Raw genomic sequence first — 21,618 nt, 5'->3', positions numbered from 1 at the left:
AGTTAAGCGAAATCCGTGGCTATTTCACGGATTTCTGTGAGACCATGTTGAATTAAACCTAAGCTGCATGTCTTTGGACTGTGGGAGGAAGCTTTCATTTTGTTTTCCTTACATTTCACACAGCATCCCAACTTTTTTGTCATTCTCTGCCTTCCCTCCGTCCCCTTACAGGTATTTCCCCTTTGGGATCGTCTTTCTGGTGGCGGGTAAGATCTTGGAGATGGACGACCCCTCGGCCATGGGGAAGAAGCTGGGTTTTTACGCCATCACGGTGGTAATGGGCTTGGTGCTGCACGGTCTGTTCATCCTTCCAGCCATGTACTTCTTCATCACCAAGAAGAGTCCCATCGTTTACATCAGAGGCATCCTGCAGGCTCTGCTCATCTCCTTGGCAACCTCCTCCAGGTAAAACTGCCAGGATTTAATTTACACGGTTGCTCATAAAGTTGGAATAAAATATTTTTACCTTTTTCCAAGAAACGATTGTGACAATATGACAAGTGTATATCTTCCTAAATCTGTATTAATCAATCTCTCCCAAACATATCACAGTAAAAATGAAGCCACAATTAACAGAAGATTGTGTCTGAAAGCAAATTTATTCCAACTTTAAGGGCGACCGTGTATATTTATTTATTTATATTCTTCATTTATAAATGAAAAGACCCTGATTTATTTTTTTCAGGACCAACTGAAGGACTCTTAAATGACTTTTCAGAAAACCATTTCCAATTATAAAATGTTTAAAAGGACACAATGTTCACCAGAACCATGTAGAATGAGTGGAGAAACATGAAAATAATAATAATAATAATAGGCTTCCATTTAATGGTAGTAAACAACTCAACCCCAAGGTCAGATTTGGACCTGCTTTTAAAATATATTGCCAGTGTAAATGGAGTGGATAATGGACTTCTCCTTCAATCAAATGGATGTTTGTGACCATTTTAACCTCAAGGTTGCCTTATTACTTTATGATTGGCCACGTGTAGTCATATACAGTCATTATTGTCACAAAAGGTAATGGGTCCTGTCCTGCTGAGGAAAATATTCAGAGGTTTTGTTCAGTGCAATGGCGAAGGTCCCTTTAAATAACTATTTGAAGTGTCGAAAGATAAGATAAGATAAGATAAGATAAGATAAGATAAGATAAGATAAGATAAGATAAGATAAGATAAGATAAGATATGGTAAGGTAAGGTAAGGTAAGGTAAGATACGATTTTATTGATCCCACAATGGGGAAATTCACTTGTCACAGCATAAACAGAAGCAAAAGCTGGGAATATACAGGTACATCTCAAAAAATTAGAATATCATGAATATCATTCAATATTTTTTGTCAATAATTTCAGAAAGTGAAACTCATCCATTATATAGTTTCATTACACATACAGTGAAATATTTCAAGCCTGTTTTTCTTGTAATTTTGATGATTCTGACTTAGAGATAATGAAAACACAAAACTCAGTTTCTCAGAAAACTAGAATATTGCTGGTGAGTGTAATGTGCTGGTCCTGGGTCAGTGGTGGTTTGGGGCCATGTCCTCTGCTGCTGTTGGTCCACTGTGTTTTCTGAAGTCCACAGTCAACATAGCAGCCATCTAGCAGGACATTTTAGAGTCTTCATGCTTCCACAAGCTCTTTGGAGATGCTGCTTTCATTTTCCAGCAGGACTTGGCACCTGCCCACACTGGCAAAGGTACCAAAAGCTGCTTCAATGACCATGGTGTTACTGGGCTGGACTGGCCAGCAAACTGGGCTGACCTCAACCCCATAGGAGTCTATGGGCTGTTGTCAAGAGGAAGGTGAGAGACACCAGATGAGCTGAAGGCTGCTATAAAAGCAACATGGTGCTGTAGGCTGATCTCCTCCATGCCACCAAGTATTAATGCACTAATTAATGATTCAAAAGGAGCCCAACCAAGTACTGATGTATAGAAATGAAGATACTTTTCCGAAGCATGACATTTGTGTTTAAAATATCCTTTTTTTATTGATCTTATGTAATATTCCAATTTTCTGAGACACTGAGTTTTGTGTTTTCATTATCTCTAAGCCAGAATCATCAAAATGACTAGAATCTACTCTTATCTGAAATGAGTGACAAACAATATTAAACTTTTTCATGATATTCAATTTTTTTTAGATGTACCTGTAAATAGTAGTAGTATAAATGAAAAATATAAATGCAGATCAAGATTATATAAAAGCTATGATGAGTAGTGTAGTGCAACATAAAGCTAATTGGAAGCTAAATAAATAAATAAAAGGATATTTTTCAAGCATTCACGTCACATAATAAATAAATAAAAGGCAAAACAATTTAACCACAATTGTATTCTTACAGCTCTTTGGCTCTTGGGCAACAGCTTTATGGATGTTATTTGGCTATTTTAATGTTATATGTGTTTTACAGCTCTGTATATTAACACTTTCCACAATCAAAACTTACCGAATTACACAAATTACATTCCTGTCACATACTTTTGCTTTTCCGCCCTAATATTTACAGCTTTCAGAATAAAGTCAAGCCAGTAATTTAAAATAAAATATATATTGTTTCAAATGTATAAATACCACTTTGAGGCAGCTTTCGAGTGCTGAGTGTGTTGGCAATAAAGAGCCCCTGCAGAGACAATTGCTAAATTGTCTTTGTTGTGTGCTTGACAATACATCTATTAATCACAAAGTAATAGCTGCAGCTGTCGGAGGCATTTCTGTTGTCTCACATTTGTAACCAAATGCAAACACACAATAGGAAATAAAGAGCCACAAGGACACACACACACACACACACACACACACACACACAGTATTTACAGGAATTAGAGATCAAAAGCCTAACTAACAATGCACAACAATAAATGCACTGAAAGTAATAATCAATACCACCTGAAATAGTAAAAAATGCTCACATGAATACAAATTATAGGCCAAGTGCACATTTCCGCACAATCTGACACCACAGAGGCTGTGAGACACAAATCATGAATGCATCATAACAGGTTAGGCTACAAGGGAAGGCCTGTTCAAGGAAAACTACAGCAATCTTGACTCAATTGACCATGTTTTTGAGTTGAAATAACTAATGGGAGGGAGACCCTCTGGAGTCACCAAAAGCTCCAAATCCAGACTTCTTCATCACATCCAGACTAGAAAACAAAGCAGCGTGGAGCCCTACTGTAAATTTACCTCTAAAGTTCTGGCTGTAAACTCCATGAGGCCAGTTTCAGTTTGATGATGATATACCAAGTAAAACTGGAGACAATCTCAAATATATTTAGTATAAAATGATAGAACTGGATGGAACCCTCTTATATGTTATATTTGCAACCTTTGTTCACATTTGCAACGTTTAAAATTCTTTGTTGAGCATGATAGTGTTTTGAAAGTAAATAAAAGATTCAAAATCACATTTTATGTTGGACAAAAGGACAAAAAAAACAACACAAAATGACCAAAAAAAGACACCAAATGACTAAAAAAAGACACAAAATGACAAAAAAAGACACAAAATGAGAAAACAAAATGACCACAAAAAACACACAGAAGAAGACACAAAATTACTAAAAAAAAAAAAGACACAAAATGACCACAAAATGACACAAAATAACTAAAAAAGACATAGCAAAAGACACAAAAATGACCAAAAACGACAAAATGGCCAAAATGCTTTCCTAAACTCACTCTAAAAACGTATTAAAACTAACTGAATTGGAAAATTCACAACGACATTAAAACAAATGAGAAATCCAAAACTATTATAACCTCGATTCCCCCTTTGTAGCCTTGCCTCAGTCAGCCTCACTGATTACACCTGAGGCAAAACAAGACACCAAACGACTGGCAGACTCATTATACAGGGAGAGCATGGGGAGGGAGGGAGGGGGGGCACGTAATTTTTTTAATTAATTTTTTTATGTTTTTATGTTTTTATTAAAGGATCCCCATTAGCTTGTGCCGTGGCAGTTGGCTAGTCTTCCTGGGGTCCACATTCCAACAAGTAATACTCAACAGTCCTACAACAACTTTAACAGTAAAAATACATTCCAAAATACATTAGAAAAGTGCAGCACAAAAGTTCATCACAAAATGCAGCAACACACGTAACACAGCGACAGGCTCAGGTTGCTATAACAAGAGAAATAAAACCCTTTTCTTTACCTTATTCTAGGTCTGAAATCTCAGTATAGTGCAGCAACAGGTCCTCCCTGTGTCTCGCCCCCACCAGGTGGTGAGGAACTTAGGTGTGATGATTGATGACCAACTCACCTTTTCCAGGCTGTCGCCTCAGTTGCCCAGTCATGCTGCTTTGCACTTTACAACATCAGAAAAATCACAACTTACCTAACTCAACATGCCACTCAATTTGACACAAACTGACGGGCCGCCAGCCTGCACAATAAAACCACTTCAGATGATGCAGAACCCGGTCCTTTGGTTAGCCGCTACAAAAGTACCTGAATGGGAACAGAGAACAGAGAACTAACTAGTGGACGGAGCCAAAACACTCAGCCGCTTTCCAAAAAGTACAGAGTGGAAACACGCCTATTATAACCCCCTGTGGTTAACCCTTAATAGGGCACCCATTGAAATAATTGCAAATTCCAAATTTCAACTCTGGAGAATATTGGAGGATATTACATACTGCCAGAATGTGTAAATTTGAGAAATAAATTGTGAGAAAAAAAAATGTGCAGATTTATGAGATAAGTAAATAAAAAAATTAAAATATTTTGAGAAAAAAGTTGCAAATTTACTAGATTAAAGTGGCAAATCTACAAGGAAAAAAGTTGCAGATTTAAGAGATTTAAAGTGGTGAATCTGCGAGAAAAAGTTGTTTTTTCCCCACTTTTTTCTCGTAAATCTGTGACTTTTTTTTCTTGTCGATTTGCCACTTTAATCTAGTAAATATGCAACTTTTTATTTTTATTTTGGATATCCGCTGTAGTTACCAAATACGGTTCTTTGCCCTATTAAGGGTTAAGTATTCTGGTCATGTGTCTCTAAGAACAGGATCTAATTCCTTTGCTCGAGATGCTTAATGCTTTAAAGTATTAAGAATATAATATTATTTTCCACAATCACTATTGGGACAGAAAAAGACAGATTGTTACACAGGAACACCAGCTCTCTCTCTCTTCTTGTCTGCTCTTCAATATGCAGGAGCTCTTCGACAGAATACAGATTCAGAGACCTCGTCCACATTGTTGATATGAGCCATGAAATTGAAAATCTTTCGAGATAAAAAAATATGATCTCTGTACCCAAACACAACAACCAATCTCCATTTTTGAATTCACTCCAGTCATGTTTCCACGGTCACCTCTGAGGAGATCTTCCCTGTAGGGTCTTTTCCATGAAGTTGTCAGGGTCTTAGGCACCAGTACACATGATTATTATTAATACATTATTGTAATTCTCTGCTGCAGCTCTGCCACGCTGCCTATCACCTTCAAGTGCCTCCTTGAGAACAACCACATCGACAGACGCATCATCCGCTTCGTGTTGCCTGTCGGAGCCACCATCAACATGGACGGCACCGCGCTGTACGAGGCCGTGGCAGCCATCTTCATCGCCCAAGTGAATAATTACGAGCTCGATTTTGGACAGATCATCACAATCAGGTGAGGCAAGATATATTTAGAATCACTAAATCGTGATTTGAATCTAGAAAATGTGATCCCTGGAGGGAAATGTGCTTTGTTTTGCTACAGTTACTTACCAACCAAGAATAATATGTGTGTGTGTGTGTGTGTGTGTGTGTGTACATACACACACATATATATATATATATATATATATATATATATATATATACAGTACAGGCCAAAAGTTTGGACACACCTTCTCATTCAATGCGTTTCCTTTATTTTCATGACTATTTACATTGTAAATTCATCAAAACTATTAATGAACACATGTGGAATTATGTACTTAACAAAAAAGTGTGAAATAACTGAAAACATGTCTTATATTCTAGTAAGCAAAGGGTGGCTACTTTGAGGAATCTAAAATACAAGACATGTTTTCAGTTATTTCACACTTTTTTTGTTAAGTTCATAATTCCTTATGTGTTCATTCATAGTTTTGATGCCTTCAGTGAGAATCTACAATGTAAATAGTCATGAAAATAAAGAAAAACGCATTGAATGAGATGGGTGTGTCCAAACTTTTGGCCTGTACTGTATATATATATAATATATTTTCTACTATATATATATATATATATATATATATATATATATATATAGTAGAAAATAGCAAATCATACGAAATAGCAAAATATATATTATTGTACAAGTAAGCAGGTGACAATAAATTATAATAAAAGAAGGTGTGAGGAACACAACAACGTGTACAAACATAAAGTTAACATAATATAACAGAAACAGAAAGTTAAAAAGTGACTTGGTGGCACATTTAATAAATAATGATACATTTCAGTTGGTGAGTGAGAACAGAAAAATAAAAGATACAAAAGATACATTATAAAATCCTCCAGGTTCCTTTATCAAATATTTGACAGCAACCGATAAAAGCCTTTTCTTAAATTTATTTAATTTTTAAAAATGTAGTGGTGCAGAAAGCAAAGGACTGTCCCTTTGTGTTGTCTAATGGGTCAAAAATGACCCGCCGCTATGTTTAACAGTAGAGGAAACCCCCTTAAAGATCTCTTTTCAACTTGAAATTCAATGACTTTTCCTAGAATTACCCCAACATGAGAAAAAGTAAAACATTGCCTTTGTTAATATTTACATGAAAGCTTTTCAACAACAGGGTACAAATCACAAACAAGTTGTTTTTGGCCCACCAGCTATAAAATCATTCCATACCAGAAAAAAACTGAAAAACCAAGCATGCACACACATACACATGCATGCTTGCTAAAAAAATATGTTGACGCCTATGCAGAACCTTTAGCAACAGAAATAATTGCTAACCGCTACTTTAGTAGAACAGTAAACCAATTATGACAGGTGTGCTGTAATAAAAACTAGTGGATTCCACTGATTTAATTCAGTTTTTCTGCACTGTACAAGTTTGTGATGAATGACAGGTTGTTTTTTTCATGCAAGATAGATTTGGGTTTTTAAATTTTTGATTTTGATTCATACAACTGGTGTATACACAAAAGTTAAGACAACACAAGGGTTAAAGAGGCCCTCCAACACATACTGTAGCTGATGGTATCGTTAGCGTTAGCAAGCCTAATAAACACTGTAAATAAACACTGTAAAAACATTGTTATAAAAGATTTATTCCCTTTCTGTGGCACTAAACACAACATGAGCCCAATGATAACTGTGAAAGTTTAACAAGATATTTCAGTCTGACAAACAGTTGCATTAAATGTAACAAACTGCAGGACTTCAGCTCCAAAAAAACAAAATGTAGAAACAACTGGCCATCTTACTCGGTAGTGAAGAAATATTTGAAATATTTAAAGGAAGATGAGAGCTGAAAGTCATTTAGTTGTGGTTTTAGATCCCATTTAGCTCTTTTCACTGTGTCTAGCTTTTATGCTAAGCTAACGCTAACAGCTGCTTCCTGTGACTTCATATCAATTGCACTGATATGGGAGTATGGTATCAATCTACTCAGCTGACTTTCAGCAAGCACATTTAAAAATAATTTCCCTAACATGAGTCACATTAACAACTCTTTGGACAGATTCTTGTCCCAACTGCAATTTTGCAAACCGCGGGAGAAGAAAAACTCCTAAAGTGTAAAAATATAAGAATATGATTTTATCTGGGTCAAAAAACGATGCAGGCATACTTGTGGTGTTTCAAGTTCAACATGTGAATTAATCTAACGTCACACATTTAGTTTAATTCAGAATTAATAAAAAATATTATGGGATTTACTAGATACACATATATGTAAATGTCACACAGATTACGCCTCATATGAGCTTCTTAGTCTGATCTGATTTCTGCTAAATCAGTCTGGAAGCCCCGGGGACACAGACAGACTGACAGAAACAAAAACACCAGCAGTCCCCTTCGCACCACCACCACCACCACCACCACCCCATAACATTTAACCACAGGTTAAAAAAAAAAAGAAAGAAAGGAAAAAAAAGCCGACCAAAGAAAATGGCCCGTCCCTCCTCTAATTTCCTGACATGTCGTAGTGTAATAACATTAAGCAGACCTCTCCTCATGGCTGCAGTCTGTGCCCGTTCCCTCATAATCTCTTTGGCGGTAAAACCCATATGACCTGTATTACTCATCTCCCTTGTCACGCCAGAATTATAATAATTTTTCCCTCTCTGCGTCCTGTTCCCGTGCCGTTTGGCTGTCGACCACGGAGTGCTCCATCTGCATGCCAACTCAAACCCTCCCCCAACCCTGCAGAGGGACAGTTTGGTCCAGGTCTCTGACTGAACATGCACTCAATCTTTCTCCCTACAAAACCAGCAGTGGTGGAAAAAGTATTCAGATGCCTTACTTTTTTTTTTTTTAACAATATTTTTATTAGTTTTCAAGTTTTACAATAAAATTCGAACAAACAAAAGTAAATGATAACATACATAAAGAATGCAGAGCAGAACCCAAACCTTCATACAAACACACACACACACACACACACACACACACACTCACACCAGGTAGATTTGCACGAAATTATATATGTATAAATACACGCGCACATACATACACATGCATGCATTGCACACGTATGCATATTTAAACAACATGTGCATACATATATTCTTATAAACACACCCATATACATACTTATACATACACATTAACATATACACATAATAATGATAAAGATAATTTAAATTTCATGACCCTATTTTCCAGATGCTATAATGTTCACATATGGTTCCCACAATTGTACAAATTCCTTCAGCTTTCTTTTGGTAATGTAAGTCAGTCAGATGCACTCAGATAGTTCTTTTTTCCACTGTTTTATAGAAGGAGCCTCCATGCTCTTCCAATTCAAGGCAATAGCTCTCCTGGAATGCAAAAGTCCGAAGTCCAACACTTTTGTCTGTTTCTTTGTATGTTTAAAGTCCTTGGGATAAATTCCCAGTATACAAAGTTTTGCACAGAAGGGAATCCTGACTCTAAACACCTCGGACATACAATTGATAACCTCATTCCGGAATCTTCAGATGCCTTACTTAAGTAAAAGTACTAATACCACACTGTGAAATTACTCCACTACAAGTAAAAGTCCTGCATTCAAAACTTACTGAAGTAAAAGTACACTGAAAAAAATTGGAGTGACATTTACTTAAAAAAAGCTAGGCAAGTTTTTCCACACAGAAAGTGTTTGTAATCTTTACTCGGGCTGTTTCTAAGTAATAGTATCAAAATGTACTTAAAGTATCAAAAGTAAAAGTACTCATTATGCAGAATGGACCCACTCAGATTGTTTTATATATTCTAAATATATTATTGGGTTATTTGTATTGATGTATTTATGTAAGGAGCATTTTAATCCCCTTAAGATAGGGCTCATTTTAACTACTTAATATACTGTCATGAAATAACCTTAATCATAATAATAATAATAATAATAATAATAATAATAATAATAATGATAATAATAATCTTATCACTTTATATTTATCATGATTTTCATGTCAAAAGTAACAAAAGCTGTCAGCTAAATGTAGTGGAGTAAAAAGTACAAAACATTTTCTTAAAATGTAGTGAAGTAGAAGTATAAAGTTACATAAAATGGAAATACTCAAGTAAAGTACACATACCTCAGAATTTTACCTAAGTACAGTACTTGAGTAAATGTACTTAGTTATAGCGTACCGGTGGAAGAACTATTTAAATACCTTATTTAATTAATAGTCGTAATACTACAATGTAAAATTACTGACTGTCATTTTTCTCATCAGGAAGTAAAAGTACGGCAGTATTATATAAATGTACTTGTTATTGTTTATCTGGTGTGGGTCAGCTCACATACTCAAAATATTTGTTGAGAAAATGCTTTGGCAAAAAAAAAAAAGAAACATGAAAAATAATAGTATAACTCCATGCAATTATAGGCCATTTCTTCTGTAATCAAAGCTGATTGTCACAGCTGTGCAGTGTCCACGGGGCTGCAAAAAGAAGAGAGAAAAAGTGTAATAAATTGATTGAACACTTTTCTAACACAAGCAACAAATGCTTCAATCAGCAACGTCTCACTTTGGTTTTAATGGCAATTATTGTTACTATTATTTAGCAATAACATTAGCAACCAAGCCAGCCAGTCAACCGCCTTATATCATATACATTTCATTGAAATACATGTGTCGGTATAGAGTTGTGTGATTATTAATTAAACTCATACATTTAATAAATGCATAAAAAAGGCATATTTTTCTTGCTATATCCCACTTTTTAACCGTCAATAGGGTTGATTATTTTAATGTACTGCAGACTAATTACCTTTCACATTTATTTCTTGCAACAAAGAAGAAAACAACTTATACAAACAAAATAACCAGTGCTGGTGAAGTGTAATTACTGGCCACTGTAATTGCATTGTTGCCGGGTAGGCTAGCGACAGTTATGACAGTCATCAAATGTCACAGTCGAAATAATAATGATAATAATAATGATGACTGATAGGACTTCTATAGCACGTCTTCTATAGATGCTTAATTAGCCTTTTGTTTACATATCTGTGTGAAATTATGGTCTGCTTGTTTAAGAAATCATGGAGGAATTCAGGTGGTAAATTTGTTTCCATAGAAAAAGAAAGCTCGACCAATGGGGTGACAGCACCTTTGATGAGGACTTGATCCTGTGTACATTATGAAATATATATATGTTCTTTGTTCTTTTGTCTGTTCTCGCAGCATCACTGCCACTGCAGCCAGTATTGGTGCAGCAGGAATCCCACAGGCTGGACTTGTAACCATGGTGATCGTGCTGACTTCTGTGGGCCTGCCCACCGATGATATCACACTTATAATTGCTGTTGATTGGGCTCTGTAAGTACCAGTTCTTCTTCTTTCCATCAATATAAGCAAATTCATCTCCAGCTTCTTATCTGGAGTTTATATACACCAGATGGTCACTTTATTTGGTCTACTTGTATAATATAATGTGATCCAATAGAACATCTCCATCCATACACTGTAAAAAATGCTAAAAAATGCTAAACCATCACAGTAAAAGACCGTAAAATAATTCAGTTTTAGTAACAATGAAACACCGTAAATGTATATACCAGCCAACACAGTATTTTTTACAGTTAAAAAAAAAATATATATATATATATTATTTCACTATAAAATACACTGGCACTGTGTTTGTTACAAAAATATACTGTAATATACAAGCCATCACTGTCATTTTTGCCTTTATTTTTTTTTTACTTTACGGTAAAATATGGAATAAAATGGCAATCTTAAACAGGAAATCAACAGTGCTAATATCATTTTACCGTAATATTAGAAAAAGTTGCATCGTATTTATTACGGTAAAGTTCTGGCAACCACAGCTGCCAGTTTTTTACCGTAAAAACAACAGGATTTTTTTACAGTGTAGATTCTGCCTTTACAATAATTATAATGTTCAGTTTTGATTGGTACTCCATCAATATAAGCCACTTCATCTCCAGCTTCTTATCTGGAGTTTATATACACCAGATGGTCACTTTATTTGGTCTACTTGTATAATATAATGTGATTCAATAGAACATCTCCATCCACACACTGTAAAAAATGCTAAAAAAAAATGCTAGACCATCACAGTAAAAGGACTGTGAAATGATAAATGGGGTAATTCAGTTTCAGTAACAATGAAACACATTGAATGTATATATCAGCCAAAACAGTGTTTTTTAAAGTTTTAAAAAAATATATACATTATTCCACTATAAAATGCACTGGCACAAAAACATACTGTAATATACAAGCCATCACTGTAATTTTTGCATTTATTTTTTTACTTTATGGAAAAATATGGAATAAAATGGCAATCTTAAATGGAAATCAACAGTGCTAATATCATTTTACCGTAATATTAGAAAAAGGTGCACCCTATTTATTACGGTAAAGTTCTGGCAACCACAGCTGCCAGTTTTTTACCGTAAAAACAACAGATTTTTTTACAGTGTAGATTCTGTCTTTCCAATAAAAACAATGTTCAGTTTTGATTGGTACTGTCAGAGATTTATTAATGTAACTATATCTTTATTATACAGTTTGCAGTAGTTGTGAACTGGACTGCATTATATTTAGAGGTGTTTCTAATATTCTGGCCACCCAATTAACATATAAGTGAGTGCCAGAATATTAGGAACACCTGTCAATATAATATAATATAATATAATATAATATAATATAATATAAAATGCACTCCAGTACACCACCACAACCCACTGTGACCTCAATAATAATATATTTCTACTTGTTTATATTGTAAATGGTTAATACTTTATTATATTTTGTACTTGTTTATTTGCTAATACCTTTCTTATATTTCTAGTTTATACTGCTGTTTACTATTTATTGTTTGTTGCTATCCACTTTGCTGCTGTAATTCTGGAAATCTCCCTGTTGTGGGACTAATAAAGGAAATCTTAATCATAACAAACATGACAGAGCTTGATAACAGAGCTTTTGGGTTGTATTACATTACATTGTACTAGTGTACCTAATAAAGTGGCCGACCAATGCATACTGTAGATTAGGGTTGTCACGATACTAAAATTTTCAACTCAATACCGATACTCAGGAAAATATTTGATACTCGATACCATTTTCGACACCACAAGGATAAAAACAAAGACCCCAAAATTTAACAGGAATATTTTTATTAACAAGAAAAATGCAACATGTAAAAATGAACAGAACCACAGGTTAAATATTTATAATAAAAAACAGTTGTGCAAAAAGAAACTGCAACTATGATAACAAGCTTCAGGTCTGAGGTAGTGCAAAAAATAAATAAATACAATAAACAATAACAATTAGAACAATGTTTTGAGGTTGTACGCTGTGCACAATATTAGGCAAGATTGATAAAAAAAATAACAATAACTTAACTTAAGTGTTCATTCCTTGGCTAGGTATCGATACTTTTGAAAATGAGTATTGTATCCGGATACAACGTTTTGGTATCGATACTTTTTTGAGTATCGATACTTTTGACAACCCTACTGTAGATGCAACCAATGAAATATCGTACTGCAGTGCACATGTGCCATACTTGTATTTGGAATATTATAAGCCTCTATATTGCATAAAGCTGAACAACTCAGTGAACCAAATGACTCTATAAACAAAAATGTGTTATTAGATGATAAACTATTTCCCCAAGCTTCATTAATAACTGTGGATTTATCATTTTTTTCATGTAGGGATCGATTCAGGACCATGGTCAACGTGATGGGCGACGCCCTGGCAACGGGCATTATGGCTCATATCTGCAGGAAAGATTTTGTCAAAGAAGGGGAGCAGGTGAGAGCTTCTTTATGTTGAAAACTGAATTTTAAGCGTGCAGTTCTTCATGGTATGCTGAAGGTCATTTCCATCCAGTGAATAGACTGTGTTTGGGTGTTGTTCAGCCTCTGCCTCCGCCTGAACTCACCAGGGACAGTTCTTCTTTTTCTTATTTTCTCTGGTCTCTGTACATGTCTGAGACACATTAATATATAATAAGTCTCTAATTGCATCTTTCTATTTGCTTTGTATGCAATGGCCGAGCCTCTAAAACGTGCTGTCTGAACACAGTCAGACCAGCAGCAGCTTCCAGGGCTGAAAAATAACGCCAATGCAGAAGTGCCACAAACTGCAGTTACTGGAACGACCACTTGAGGCTTGCTCCAACAGCGAGTCAATCCCCATAGACTCCTATGTTATAATGCCCAACTTTACAGTAGAAATAAACACGTTTACAGCTCACAGATTTGGTCTCAATCGCTAAAAGATATATAAACAGTACTGTGCAAAAGCTTGTTTTGATAACAGACGCTTTTATTTTGAAAGGAGGAAAAGAGACGTCCTGTCGATCGTGAAACTAAATCAACTGAGATTAAACTGTAAAGATAACATCAAGGAGTTCAATGTTTTATGTTTTAGCCCACGAAGATTCATGAGATTTGTTTTCACAGTAATCTTAAATATTTAAATGTGTTTTGTGTTTAAATAAGTTTGAGATCAAATCAAATCTAATAATTCATGCTAGCAAGGTTTGATACAGTAAGCTAGTTTTACTCAAATGAATACTCTTGTATTTCTGTGTGTTTTATAATTGTTATTGCAACTTTCAGTTTGTAAACTGTAGCTTTATCCAACTTAATTGAGAAAAAAGAACTGAATGCTCGGCCGTGTTTCAGTTCAGTGATACTGATACACAGCCAGAGATAAAATAAGGAAAAAAAATACACAGATCAATTAAAAATTCAACATAATTGACCAAATTCTTAACAACCGTTTCTTAACCGTTAATCAATCATCAATTTATTATTCCCATCCCTAATAGCTTCCCTGTTTTAAATAACTTTACAGCTGCTGTTACATACCAGCACAAGTTGTTTTAGCAATAAGGCTTCATTCAGCCCGCCTCCACACACCCCACACTGCAATTATTTTCATTAGCCGCCAGGAGTTAGATGGAGTCAGACACCGCCCACTTTGAGCTTCACTATTATAAACTCTATGGTTTTCCTCGAGCCCAGTTGTTATGCTAAGCAATCAACTCCCAACGGAGAGCTGGCGGGGCCTATATGCGTCATGTGCTTTTGAAAAATACATACAGTACTTTCATAATGATCATGACACATTTCAAATCTGTAAACAAATTATATGTTGTTAAACTATGACATATTAAGAAGTATTTTTTTTTTAAAAAGTTTTTCCAAGAAATGTTCTAGTGAAGAGGTTCATATACAGCACCAGACCATATTTGTTATGTAAAGATATAGAGGAGGAATGGCTTCCTGAGCAGAGAATCCACACGTTTCATTATGAGACAGGTTTTTAATGCATGGAGCCAAACAATGCTCAGACTCTGAGACATTGTGTGGAAACTGCTGATGCTGGACTTGACACTCAAATGAAAAGGGAGACTCCAGATGTTTAAAGTTGGAAGTTGCTTTCATAAAATGACTCGCAAGGAGAAGTGACATTAACAATCAACTTTGCAGTGTCAAGGCCATTTCTGCCAGAACCTTCCCTCAGCCATGGTATTGATGTTTTAACATTATGCTAATGTTAGGGGGCAAGTTCGTCACCAGTATTACCAGATATGCATACTCTGGATTAATCCTTAAATATGCATGAATCAAGAAGCACCTATCTGTCTGCAGAGAGCACAGATAGAAAGAGACGAATGCAGCAGATCGAGCAGCTGTTATTGTGGCTCAGTTGGTAGAGCGGTCACCCACCGATCGGATGTCTGTGGTTCGGCAGCCTACATCTCAAAGTATCCTTTGGGCAAGATACTGAACCAAAGTGCTTCCAACCTTCCTTCATCTGTGTGTGAATCAATTCCCGATGGTGGCAGGTGGCACCGTTTAGGGCAGCAGTAAGGATGTGTGTTTGAATGGGTTAATGGTAGAGCGAGAAGACTAGAAAAGCAGCGTTGGAAGAAGTATTCAGACCCTTTACTGGAGTAAAAGTACTAATACCACACTGTGAAATTACTCCACTACAAGTAAAAGTCCTGCATTCAAAACTTACTGAAGTAAAAGTACAAAAGTATCAGCATCAAAATGCACTTAAAGTATCAAAAGTAAAAGTACTCGTTATGCAGAATGAACCCACTCAGATTGTTTTATATGTTCTAAATATACCTCCCTAACCCCCCTGCACAGCTCCCTGAGCCCAGTAATGTGCTGCCCACTGCTCCTTGCATGGTGTGTTCACTTGTGTGTAAAAAAGGATGGGTTAAATGCAGAGGTTGAATTTCCCCATTGTGGGATTAATAAAGTAATCTTCTTCTTCTTCTTGCCCCCAATGATTCCTCGCGAAAATATATTAAGGACAAATGAAAATAACCTGTCAGTCCTGGCAGGGCTGGCTCTAGTCCATTTGGTGCCCTAGGCGAAATCCATTGGTGTTGAACAGCTCTGCTTGTTGTTTCATGGAGGGGGAACTCCTGTTTTTGTTTGACCTCTGTGACAGCGATCTGACCGTCTAAAGGGTGGCAAGGCAATGACCACACTGCACATGACTCAGCACCACAAGTGAGAAAATGTCATTGTTTATCTGTTTCATTATTTTGTTAATATTTATTATTTTCAAGACAGAACACGAAGGGAGGGCGACAATGGGCATCAAAAATCATTATTGTTTTTTTAGGGTTAGGGTTTTTTCTCCCTCGAGGGTGACTGGCGGCGCCCCTCCAGCAGATGGCGCTCTAGACGACCGCCTATGTCGCCTATGCCTAAAGCCGGCCCTGAGTCCTGGGATTCAAACCGGTTACAAGCCTGATTCCTAACCTCTAGGCCACAGACACGAATAAACTTTTCATGTGAAATTGTGCAAATTCATGTGCAAATTCCCAATAAGCATGCTTGTGGTTCCTCCCCCAGGTGCCTCTGATCTGTGAAACGAAGCCCATGATTAGCATCCAGCAGATGATGACCTACCAGAACCAGAAGAACGGCTGCTACCAGCCGCCTCCGCCGGGCAGCAAGCAGGGCCACCTCTCCCCGGACGTGGCCCGCCTGATGCAGCTGGAGGAGGGCATCCGGCCGCTGGAGAAGAAGAAGCACGCCCACTCGTCTCACCACAAGAGAGAGCACAGGGACAAGGACCACTGCTCCATTGACATGAACGGGCTGGAGACTAACGTATAAAAGCTCGGCCGCCCTGCCGACAGCTACTGGCACGTCCACAGCTGCAGGACCGACAGGAGAGGAAGACAAATAAAAGATTGAGGTGACTGAGTTCACTCGCTTTTCCTCACCGGTAAAGAAAAAAGCAGCGCAGGGTGGATGAATGAAGAAGACCCTGAAATAAAGACAATCTCTCTTTTTCTACATAACCTAAATAACGACCCACATTTGATTGTGTATGTTTGTGTGTGTACATATTTATCACAGATGTATTATTTGGTAAAAAAGAAGAAAAAAAAAGCAGTGACAGCGTGCTGCTCTATAGCTGACGGACGTTTCAAACCGGAGAGCTGATCCTGTTCGATATTTCATGAATTTCCCCCCTGCAGCTCCGTGACTCAGCCCATCTCAAAGCAGCGGAAATGGAGGACACAGTAGCTGATATCAGATATAATTAAAGGAACCTATCCCTCTGTGGACTGTGGAAAAAACAGAAAACATGCACTCATATCTCCTTTTATTCATTTTGATCTGGTTTGGTATGTTTTTAGCGTAATATTGGTTGGGGTTTTTGTATATTCCTTCTTTTTTTTTGTCATTCTGCTAATGAAACTGATAATGTTGCCTGTTTGAAAGCGTTCTTCCAATAAATTCACTGACTCAATAACGCGCACAACAATCACACAACAAGAGTGGGACAATAGGAAGACAGTTCATCACCTTTACTTCAACACACATATGCAGCAGGTTGGTTCACATTCAGGAAAAAAAAAAAAAAAAAAAAAGTCAGATTTCGGGCTATAAAAAGGGGATTATTTCCGGTTTCCTACATTTTCTCAGCCACACCTTTCCCTACACTGCCCTACAAAGCAAAAAGGCAGTAACTGCATTTTTGGTCAAAAATGAGTTATTATCATTTTCATGACATTCAAGGCATCCTTTGTTATGTGACAAAACATCTTATCTCAGATGTGTGTTGTTTTGGAGAAAAATGGTAGTCGTTTGTACAGTAACTGCAAAAGCCTTGCAGCCGCTTCAGCACCAGAACAGCTTCCGGGTGGAAAATATTGACCTAAAATGGTCAAATTAGTTTGGGTTTGGTATATCCATGTTCAGGAAAACAAATGGTTCCAATTATTTCAAATACAATGTATCTAACACACCCAGAGCCCAAGTTGTGGCAAAATAGTTTTTGGAGAATCTATACTGCCTTTTTTCTTGGTATGGTGCCACGTTTTTGGTAAGTAATACAAAGCAAGAATACAGTAACTGCAAAATAAAATACAAAATAAAATATGAGCATTGATATGTACAAAGAATAAGCTAATATAAAGTAACAAAACAGCCACATGTCCAATAATATACCTACAACTACTTAGGCTGGATTACAGGATAACTTTAACCCGTAAGAACCCAGACCCAGTTATCCTTAAAGGATGTGTTCTATAAGTGGATCACATAGAACACATTTCTGATGTTTAAAAAAAAAAATACAACCCCTAAATGTCAAAGATCTGTGATGTGACAGAACGTTACATTGGGCATTCATGGTATTTATGTTTATGATATTTCTTATTTTAAAATAAAATAAAAATTAGACACATTTCCTGCTTACAGAGACACAAATTTGCCTTTTTCTTTTGCATCTCCATAACATATATTAAAATTTTTACTTTAATTTGTTCAGGAAATATGGTCAGAACAAGTTAAATGCAATACAGGACACCCTATTAACGGATTAGAATTGTTAAATGGGTTAAAAACTTAGCCTCATAACAAAAAATAAGCTTTTTGAAATTAGCTACTTTTTCACATTTCTGTTTCCAGTCACAGCCACATTTTGGAGAAGTCACTTCTTGTCAGAGTCACATGACCACCACACCAGGGTGTTGAGTATACGTCTTTTTAATGCAACATGATCTCACAGAAATCTGTGAAATAGCCATGGATTCGCTCAAATTTCCGTGAAACTGACACGGATTTCGCTACAATGCAAGTTAATGACAGTCATATCCCGTGGCTATTCCAACATACAAAGTGATTATGTACATTCACTGAGTGAATATTTTGAAAATAAAACATATATTTCTCGCTAGAAGTGTGATCAAAATCCATTTTTATGCAGAAACTAAGTCAAAATATTGATTTTTCACAAAAAATGAGAGAACTGTCCGCCATGTTTTTTGTTCTGACCGCTGGGACCTTGAAAGTCACGTGACTTGGAACAAACCAATGGCCATTAAACGAACCTGGTCTCACAGAAATCCGTGAAATAGCCACGGATTTCGCTTAACTCAAAATCTGTGGAATAGCCACGGAATCGCTCAAATTTCCGTGAAACTGACACGGATTTCGCTACAATGCAAGTTAAAGACAGTTAATAAGTTTTCCTATTGGTTTGTTCCAAGTCATGTGACTTTCAAGGTTCCGGCGGTCAGAACAAAAAACATGGCGGACAGTTCTCTCATTTTTAGTGAAAAAATTAATATTTTGACTTTGTTTCTGCATAAAAATGGATTTTGATCACATTTCTAGCGAGAAATATATGTTTTATTTTCTAAATATTCACTCAGAGAATGTACATAATCACTTTGTGGTGAAGATCTCGCCAGAAAAATATGACTGTCATTAACTTGCATTGTAGCAAAATCCGTGTCAGTTTCACGGAAATTTGAGCGATTCCGTGGCTATTCCACGGATTTTGAGTTAAGCGAAATCCGTGGCTATTTCACAGATTTCTGTGGGACCAGGTTGTTTTAATGAGTTAATGTGAAGCATAAAGCTGAATATGGGAGATTCTAGAACATTTAAAGTGTTTGTTACACCCGTGTCACCATGGGTTCTTTTGTGTTAAAGTCATTTTTCTCAGTTCTGCACTCTGCGTAGTTACTGCCTTTTTGCTTTGTAGGGCAGTACACTTCTCTGCCTTGTTGTCCTGAGTTGAAGTGGGTACTCTGCCTCATACCTGCAGTACTGTACGGTTATCGCCAGAATCGAGACAAAAACACGACGAGGTCACGATGAAAGCCCTTGTGTTGGAGTCATGTCAAATTGTCTTTGCACCCCCCCATTGTATTTCCTCTTTGCCTTAAACGACCAAAGGAGAAGCATGCGGGACCAGTGCGTTAACTGACAGACACCGAAAAAAAACGAAGTCGACAATCACAAGTCATTCTCAGAACTTTGTCCATATGTATGTGATATATGCTGTACATGTATGTATTTCAAAAGTTTTAAAACAAAAAAAATGTAGATTTTACAACCATGTCAGTATGTTTCAAGAGCTGCCATTCTGTATTTGTAAAAAGGAACATGTCACTGTAGTGCAAAATTTATAAAAATGTATCAACACGAAGAAATGAAAAATATATAAAAAATGTACAAATAGTATACTATTTGAGTTATTTTTTTTAAGGGTCGTCCGAATTTGAAGTTTTAAGTTAGAAGCAAGGTTATTATAGTAAACGAAAAACTAACGAAATAACGAAAACTAGAATTGAAAAACATTTTCGTTAACTGAAATAAAAAATAAAAACGAGAGTTTTTTTAAAAACTAACTGAAACTGTATTTTGTGGTTACAAAACTAACTAAAACTAACTAAAATTATAGTGAAAATGTCCTTAGTTTTCGTCTTTGTCAACTTTTTTCATACGTAAACATTTTTGGTTGATATGAAATCTATTTCATCTCTCTGGTTTTATGACTTAATAAACTTATTGGGGCTGAGATGGATCAGACAAAGGAAATAAAGGCAACATTTATTGTGACCTTATTGAATCTGGCAACCAACAAATACCCCATTACAAAAAACTAAAACTAATAAAAACTAAACTAAAACTAAGCATTTGCCAAAAAATAAAAAGTTATTAAAACTAGCAAACTCACTCTCAAAGTGAATTCAAACTAACTGAATTTGAAAACAAAAATTGACAACGAAATTAAAACTAAAACTAATGAAAAATCCAAAACTATTATAACCTTGGTTAGAAGAACTGCAGGCAGAGGAGTAAATATTAACGGTGCAGCTGCACCGGGGCCCAGACGGGGCCCAGACGGGGCCAGGGGCCCGTGAAGGATGAAGGAAAAAGCACCTGTTCAGAATTGCCATAGGCAAGGATTAGGGCCAGGTAGGAGAAAAAATAATGAGAGGAGGAATTTTTTCATTACGCAGTTTGGAAAAAAAGTCAAAATGACAAGTATAAAGTTAACTTTTTGTGTTCAGTAAAGTTGTAAAGATATTCACAGATTCCTGTCAACAAGTCATCAGAGGAACATTGTTTTAGAGAAACGTCGTCTATTCAAACAGTTAGATAGACTGCAAGCTACAACCTGATTTTAATTTATGTCACAAAATGAGAAATAACCACAATATTTAAGGGTAAAGTAGAACTTAAATCCCCTACACATAAATGAGCTGTTCTTGGTAGTAGGCTACCATAAGTATTGTTTTGGGGAAGATCTGCTTTTATGTCATTTATGGTAAATTTTTAGACATACAGTCATGGAAAAAAATTATTAGATATTAGATTATTAGGTGGTTGTACATGTTGGTCCCATTTCTCAGGAACACACATACAAAAATCATTAGACCACACTTGATTTCTTCAATTTGTTGTTCATTTTAATGCCTGGTACAGCTAAAGGTACATTTGTTTGGACACAGATAATGATAACAACAAAAATAGCTCATAAGAGTTTAATTTAAGAGCTGATATCTAGACATTTTCCATGTTTTTTCTTGATAATAACCAAAATCATTATCAAGAAAACCATGGAAAATGTCCTATCACCATGATGTTATGCTACTGACTGCAGGGGCAGTAAAGGTTCAAGTGTTTGAGGTTTTAAGCACAAAAACT

The 21,618-nt window shown here is 36.2% G+C and overlaps 1 protein-coding gene across 2 annotated transcripts in view; it reads left to right on the top strand.

The window, feature by feature from the left end:
* The window catches only part of slc1a7a (solute carrier family 1 member 7a), a 63,322-nt gene extending 46,231 nt beyond the window's left edge, over positions 1-17,091 (top strand). The window contains exons 7-11 of one of the 2 annotated variants that reach the window (XM_059345249.1): positions 172-405; positions 5,433-5,627; positions 10,826-10,960; positions 13,336-13,435; positions 16,513-17,091. In XM_059345249.1, coding sequence (XP_059201232.1) covers positions 172-405; positions 5,433-5,627; positions 10,826-10,960; positions 13,336-13,435; positions 16,513-16,779 — 931 coding nt within the window. In that variant the 3' untranslated portion in view covers positions 16,780-17,091. Of the gene's footprint in view, positions 1-171; positions 406-5,432; positions 5,628-10,825; positions 10,961-13,335; positions 13,442-16,512 lie in introns of both variants that reach the window. The other variant, XM_059345248.1, reaches the window with a different exon arrangement.
* Positions 17,092-21,618: the final 4,527 nt, after the last annotated feature.

This window comes from Centropristis striata, chromosome 11 (assembly GCF_030273125.1).
Source record: "Centropristis striata isolate RG_2023a ecotype Rhode Island chromosome 11, C.striata_1.0, whole genome shotgun sequence".
NCBI lineage: Eukaryota > Metazoa > Chordata > Actinopteri > Perciformes > Serranidae > Centropristis > Centropristis striata.
Note: the sequence above shows the minus strand (reverse complement) of the source record. Positions and strands in the feature narration are given on the sequence as shown.